Source organism: Centruroides vittatus, unplaced genomic scaffold (assembly GCF_030686945.1).
Source record: "Centruroides vittatus isolate TY-2023 unplaced genomic scaffold, ASM3068694v2 contig_926, whole genome shotgun sequence".
Lineage (NCBI taxonomy): Eukaryota > Metazoa > Arthropoda > Arachnida > Scorpiones > Buthidae > Centruroides > Centruroides vittatus.
Window position 1 is genome coordinate 2,336,976 of NW_027122612.1, and position 8,164 is coordinate 2,345,139.

Here is an 8,164-nt window from a genome sequence, read left to right on the forward strand (position 1 = left end):
AGTCTGTTTTCAGCCCCCTTTCGGTCGTAAATAATGTTGCTTTTTCCGTCATAACGTGCATTTGTCTGCTCAGAAAACAGTGTCTAGTCTATTCCTATTTTTAGAAATTGCTCAACAACTTCTAAAGATAGAATTATTTTAGAGAAGTCTGTTCATAACATTGGGAGATGACGACGTAGTCATCATAGTTTTCAATAATATTGTTTGCGTGGATAAACTATGGTATTAGCTTTTATCGAGCAAAGGGAGAAAGCGTGCTTCTCAAACGTTTTCGAGAAAATCAGTTTAAAAAATGCTGAGTGACTTATGAATATGCCTTGAGATATCTTTCAGTAAAGATTCCGTGGCTCGGCAGCATCGTGCTTCACTAATAATTGCCGGTTCACGTTTCTTTGAGTAAACTTCCCTAAATCAATTCTATTCGTTTTCGAAATTGCTGTCCGTTAAAAATAAATGTAAACGTTTTACGTTTGGGAATGTAAGAACATTATGAATAATTTAACATTTTAAGTGATTAAATAAACTCGAAAAATATTAGTTAAAACTAACTCACAATATTAAATTTAATTGTTGTGTTTGATAGTAAACAATCGTCTTTCAATGTCACTTCTCTGGTTTATGATTGTTTACATCATAAGTATTTTCCCTTTTCATAGGTAATAAATAAAACAAGCAGAAAGTAAAAACAATGAAATCGTAAACTATAAAATAATTAATTATTACATTTTAAAAGCAAATTTAATATTTATTTTAAACAATTCCGAAAACGAATTTTCAAGGATAGAAAATTCATATTTTCAAGAAAACAATAGACAAGATGTATAACCCATATAATTCACAATTTCTTAATGTAAGAATTATCTTGATTTGGAAAAAAAAAACAAAAAATTTTATTCACAGAGTCGCAAACCAGCGATCTATGGCTCGTCAGGTACGATGCTGACGAGCCATGGTACCTTCTAAAAGATTTCGCAAAGCATACCCATAAGTGGCTCGGGATTTTTAACTTCGATTTTCTTGAAAACGTTTGAGAAAGACACTTTCACCTTTACTTGATAAAGGTGCATACCAAGGTCTCTCCACTCAAACAATATAATTGAAAACTGTGAAGTCAGTTTAGTTTGCTATTTTAATATCATGTGATACGTCACGTTTTTATGTCTTTATCTTGCTACTTTCAGCATTATTACGTTTAATAAATAAATAATTCCTGCATGTAAATGAATTTGAAGACATCTTGAAACTATGACATTAGATATATTCCATTCTCACGAACATAGTAACTTACATGAAGTAACTTACATATTCAATCTGAAATTCGTTGTTTAATCTAGTTCGTAATTTATAATTCATACCTCATAAATCTTAATTGTATTCCTAACAAATTAAATTTTTTTTAAATTAATCTTTTCGTACTCTTTCTGTTATTTTTTAAAAAATAACCTTAACTTTTCATTCTTTAATAATTAATTAATTAAAAATAAGGAAACGCAGACGAACAGACAACAGCGGAATTTATAGGTCTATAATTTTTCCAAATTGCAGCTCAATAATCTCATAACATCTTTAGTTCTGTGATAAAATTGAAAAGTAAATTAAATAATTAAAAATAATTACGTTCTCAAAATCTCATTTATCGAATTTTATTTAATAAATCCACATTTGTTTTCTTATGTAGAGTAATTAATTATGAACAATCACCTGACATAAAACAAATGTTATAGTAATAAAAATGCATTTGTCTTCAATAGTATTAACTGAATTATATTTTATTCTTTATATTTCCTTCAAGATCAATATTTATGTTAATAAATAATCAGTTAATCAGCTTTATAATCAGAAATTCAGAAACTCTTTTTGGTTTAAAAATAATAATAACAATAATTTCTGTCTTAGGCAATTCTTTTCAATTATATTCGTTAATTATAAAAGTAAGGGCTTGAAATTTTCAAGATATATCTGCAAAGTATAAAGAAATGTACTGAAAATATATAATGACATTTTTAAAATAATATAAATTTAATTTTAAATTAAATTTCCGGAGTGTCTGACTCACGTGTCATCATATTAACAAAGTGGATCGAAATATTAAAGCAGAGATGTCTTTAAAAACTTTTATTTATTATAATTTTTTAAGTTTAGGAAATAATTAAACAGGACAATACAGACAGTAAGAAAATAAAATAGATATTTTCCTTAAATTTTAGTGTCAGGTACAGAGAGTTTTGCTTAAATTATTGTTCAATTGTAGTGGATAGGTAATGTACGGTATTATTCTTATTATGACGTTTTTCAAAAACGTCATAATAAGAATGTAGACATTATAAGCAGCTGTTATGAAATTACACACTTCCTTTTCATATTTTTGTGTATTCAGACTTGCAGATATTTTATTTATTTTATGATACTTCAATACTTGAAAATGAATTCCTGCGTTACATTCGTGATTTTGATTATTATAAATTTCGTATTTTTAACTACGGGTAAGTTGAAATTTTAAATTGTTTTTATTAAATTGCTATTATAAAAGTATCAACACGATAAGATTATGTAGTTTTCTACAGGATAGAATTTAGTATTTAAAAGACTTTCATTCTAGTTTCGTATGAACACGAGATAGGCATTTTGTGTGTTTTTACAGTCTTCACCAGTCTAAAAACGAATTTTTAGACTGGTAAAGACTAAAAAGTAATTTCAGTTTTTAATTAAAGACGGTTTTGTCTCTGAAGTAAAAGAAATTCTAAACAATTCTGACGTCCCTATAATAAATCTAGCATTTTATCATTTTAGTTTCGTTTATTATATCTGTTTATGCGCGATATTATTTATTATATAATGAATAATATTTTTCTATTTTATGTATATTCTATAAACATTCCATCTTTTTCTTATAAAAAGCCAAAACTGAAAGCTAACACATGATTAAAAACTTCCTGCAGGGAGGAAAGAGTAAAGAGACAGTCCTACAATAGAAAACTTAATAAATTGAATAATTTTTGAATAGTTTATTATAAAATTGTATAAGAAATTTAATTATTTTATTTCATTTACAGGATCGGATATATTCTCTGATCCATGCTTGAAAAAATTGGGAGAATGTGTTATCGAAAAAATTGATACCAAACAAGTAAGCTTAAACGTTGTTAAATACAAATAAATCAATTTCTTAATTAATTCTTATTTTATTTAAAACTGCAAAATGTAATTTTAATTATGCAGTAATTTTCTGCAATTTATAATATTTATTTTTTTTATAATATTTAAATTTTATGAATAAACAAACAAAAATTTCTATTCTAGTGGACAGTTGATTGGGATGCCTGCTGTAGTAATTTGTACTCTCAGGTCGATTCATTCAATAAATCATCATTTTTAATGGTAATTAGTACTTTATTTAATCAAAATTTAAATTATTCTATTTGGTAAATTATGGATTATCGGATTTATTCACTTATAAATATAGTCGATTATTGCTTCTGATAAGTCTTATAATTTATACAAGAAAAATGTATCAAAGAATTTCGCATATTTCATTCTTAATGAGATATTAATTCGCAATTATTACTTCAAATTTTAACACAAATACTAGTGCAATTTTAATGAAACTTTTTTAAAAGTTTATACTTCAATAAAACATTAAATAAGCGCCTCAACTTATAAAGTTTCTTATATAATATCAGCTTATAGCTGGTCAATGAGATTTAAAACAAAATATTTTAATCTAATTTTGGTTTTAAACAGTGTTTTGAAAATTTATTCAATGTGACCTACGCCCTTTGAGGAGAAAGAAAATTTCGATTCTTATAAAATACTACACATTCATATTTATTATTATACATTAAATGCAATATATATTATAATTAATTGTTAATTAATTATTCGAAAATATCTTTATCAATTTTAGGAGGTGAATAAATGTTCAAAAGAAAAATCTAAGGTAAATTTTCTATTAAATTTATACAAAAATAAATCATTTTATTCATTTAAAAATTTCATTTAATTATTCTATATTCAACTAAAAAAATTTTATAATTTTATTTCGAAAGAGTTATGGATTAATAAAAGTTTTAGTTGTGTATTCAGCTGCTAACTTAATGTGATTAATTTATTTTAATTCTCATACGTTTCTAGTAGTTCCTAAAGTTATTATAGGCATTATATTTAAATAAGATATAGTAAAACCTGTCCAAAACGGAACCTAAATAAAACGGAAACCTGTTTTAAACGGAAAAAGTATTCGGTATTCTGGTTTATACAAATTTTATTGTATGCCGGGTTGCAATTTTTAATCATATTTTTTATTTATTTAATTTAAAATATATGCTTTCCATCTCAAAAGTGACTTGCCCTGTACATCATACTTTTCCTTTAACAATAGAGTCGTGTCAGTCATCTATTTAACTCCTTTCAGGGAAAAATTTTTGAATTAAAATAACGTGACTTCTGGTTTGTATCAGAAGTTCGTTAATAGGAGCCTTCTTTCCCTAAGATTTCCGTATCCAATATCGTCTGTCATCTATCTCCGTTCACAAGACTAAGAAACGACAGTGGGAATTTATAGGTCTACAATTTTTTCAAATTGCAGCCCAATAAAACCAACTAAAAGGTTTAAAATCCTTCGCTGTATGTATAGCAGCTGAATCGATTATCAAGCGATACAGTGGATAACTAAATGAGGAAAGAAATGAGACGAAGGAAGGATATCTTAAATTCAAAATTGTCCTTCCTCCTCCCTCCTCATACAGTATAAGCATATTTCATATGTGGACGCTCGGTACCGTTAACAGTTTCATAAATCTTACATCTAATCCTAGCTAAGCGTCTTAGAACTAAAAATCTTGCAGAATAAAAAATGTACAACCCAGCAATTACAATGTAGATAATCCAAGTGAGCTAGCTAAGTGCCATACCATCTGGGGTCATTCAATAAACTTATCTTTTGATCGAGGAAATTTTAAGTGTCTTTTCATATTTCTCTGTTTTAAAAAAGGTTTTAAAAGAGGCATATAAGAGTCTACTAGTGCCTGAGTGGATAAAACCACTGAACACTTATAGTTGATCGTGGATTCGTGCGTCACGAACGTGCCACCACGTGAAAGTTTACGAGTTTTATTCACGTTTGTAACACCTAAAAAAGGACCAGTTTTCCATAAAAGACCTCTCGGGATGCATTCTTCCTCGGCAGACCGACCATATGTCGTGTTGCCGTATGTAACCAAACTAAAAAAGGTTCTGTGAACCATCAGGTACCAGAAAATCTGTGGTCAACCTGTGAAGTATAAACGATTTCCTTATATCAAATATATGATTTTATAAATTTATTTAGTGTAATAATTTAAACTATTTTAAAATAATTATAACATAGGCCTATATTAAAACAAATTTCTACCTTTTAGTCGGATATAATTCGTTTGGAATTTGGAGAATATTTAAGAATGATATTTAATGACTGTTTTATTTTTTCTTTTAATTATAGAAGGATTTGGAAATCTGCGAGAAACATTGTGACGAATCGTTAATTAAAGCAATTAAAGAATATAAAAACGTAATATATTTTTAATATGAACATTTCTATATTTATGACCTTAGAAAATTAATTAATTAGAAAATTAGTAATCTAGTAGTAATTAATAGCAGCGTAAATGAGAAAAATAAATTTAATTTTATGAGTTATACAAAATATTTTAATGCACGTATCAATATATAAAAATGAGTACACGTTTATGTACAGTACAATTTATTAAATTCCCACTTTATAAACTAGTCATTGATGTTATGAATTATTTTGTGCTCATTCGAGTGTTTTAATGTGGCTCTAGCAGGATTTTTTCTAGGTCCATCATAGCTTCGGTCAGCCCAACAACATGAAAATTTCTAGGGTTGCTCGCTTGAATTCGATCCAGAGCGGTGGATGATGCCTTAACCACTTTGACCATTTGCTTTTCGTATTTAAAGTATCGAGTATCTGAGATTTTACCTATAGAATATAACAGAAAAATATGGTCAAAATTTAACCCCACTTGTTAAGCTTTTGTTGTTATTTATATTTTATGTTACCTATTTTTATAATATAATATATGACTTTTAATATGACCTATTTAAATTTTTTCACAAAATCCTTCAATTCTTTAAAACAATTAACAAATGACTTATTTCAAATAGGCTAATGCATTAATTAATAAAATTTCAAATAAATTCCAGTTATCGGATGACGATCAGAAGTTCGTCGAACATTCGGCTCCCGAGGTAAATTTATCTTTCAACTTTCACTTTTCTTTTTATTTTCTGGGAATAATTGTAAATATCGTAAATCATTTTTAGAAACCAACTGATGTTTCCCATTGCGAAGATTACGTCCACAAAGTTATGGTAAGTTGTAAAACATTTTAAAAATGTACCGACACACAGAATTTTTAAATACTAAATTAGCTACTTTAGTAATACTGTACATGCAACTTTTTCTGTTGATAAAATTAGTGTAAATTTATCAATTTTGTACCATAGAAAACCATAGGATACAGCGTACTGAATGTACGTTTTAGTTTGTAAATCTATTTCTAGCATCTATATACTCATTTGATTTTGTGAGAAATTTATTTTACTTGTAATCATTTGATGGATTACTTAGAAATTTTCTCATCAATTGAAGTATTGCAGGCCAATTGGTCAAAATCGATAGAGAATACAGCAGCAGTCGAAATAAAAAAATATTTAGTTTCATGCATTTTCAGGATTATTTTTGTTTTGGTATTATATTTAAGCATTAATTCCGCATTTTATTAGTACTAAGACACACTTTTATAGAAGGAAATCGTAAAATTGAGGAAATATAATCTAAATAAATAAATTTCAATAGCGGTAATAAACTACATAATATATTAAAAGTTTATAAGATTATAAAGAGGGAAATTTTATAATTGCTTTTTAATATAAACTTTGCTTTAGTAGTTTTCAGTTTAATATCAATAGAAACAATTACGAAATTATAAAATATCATTTTGTGCATACACTCATAACTGCAGTGTTTATGCCGAGAAAAGAAATCAGTTATAATTAAAAGTACGGCATAAAACATATTTTATTGTCTCAAAATTTAAAATTCAATGTTATATTAATATGTAATTTGTACTGAAATGAGAGGGGGCTGGCAATGTCAAGATAGTGTTGTAAACTTCATGTTTCATGAAACATGAAGCTTACGACACTATCTTGTTTCTATGTAAATTTTATATCTTTAAAAATAGAACTAATATAATAATTTTTACCAATAAAAAGCAATATAATAATGTTTAGATAGATAAAATTAAACATGATGGAGGCATCGTAATAAAAATAAATAACAATCTTAATAAATATCTATTTTCAGAAAAATGTTAAAGAAAATTGTAAACCCGAATCTGAACATTACAGAAAAGAATGCGAAAGTTTTGAACTTTTTCACGAAAAATATTCCAAAGAAAGAAAAAATCATGCACCTTCGATTTCCGCTTTTAACATAGTACACTTTATTATGGAGATTATTCTTTCCCTCGGAATATTAATTATGCTGTAATAATTGAGAACTACTCTGAAACATTTACGTTGAAATTTTTGAAAATTGCAATTGAAAACTTTTGAAAACAAATATTATTTTGCCACTTTATATTGTCGCGATCCACACAGCAATGGACAATGCTTGTATGTTGAGAGCCACGGGATTCCATTTCAATGTGTATAAGTACGGTATGATTTATTTTTAAGCAACTGACAAAGCTGTTTCAATACGTTACACATGCATGCACATTCTCTTTAGAAATATCTGTATATCGAGCAAAAAATAAAGGTTATTTGAAAATTAAAATACGGATCTTAAGAAGTTTGTCAAATATTTGAAACTAAATACATGCAACATATAATTTTAGAAACAGTATAAATTTAATGTACAGTGAAAAGTTGATCATACGAATGTCAAATATTCGAACCTCTGTTCTTCCTCTTTGGACGTTGAATGGCTAAAACCACTGGTACACTTGTAGTTAGTCGCGAGTTTGCTCCTCTCCAACTTGCTGGTCAAGTGGAGTTTTTCGGTTATTTTTACTTGTTTAAGACCTAAATAGGAACCAATTTGCTACAGAAAATCCTCTTTTTTTTTAAAAAAAATCTTGTGTTTCATTGAATTGTCAAA

General features: G+C 27.2%; 1 protein-coding gene across 1 annotated transcript; it reads left to right on the forward strand.

Annotated features, from left to right (window-relative positions):
* The first annotated feature begins 2,346 nt into the window (after positions 1–2,346).
* Positions 2,347–7,840, forward strand: LOC136984728 (uncharacterized). The gene is made up of 8 exons (XM_067281834.1): positions 2,347–2,483; positions 3,054–3,127; positions 3,301–3,378; positions 3,905–3,937; positions 5,477–5,545; positions 6,202–6,246; positions 6,322–6,369; positions 7,367–7,840. The coding sequence occupies exons 1-8, from the start codon at positions 2,402–2,404 to the stop codon at positions 7,550–7,552; spliced, it is 615 nt and encodes a 204-aa protein (XP_067137935.1). The 5' UTR covers positions 2,347–2,401; the 3' UTR covers positions 7,553–7,840.
* The last annotated feature ends 324 nt before the right edge of the window (positions 7,841–8,164 follow it).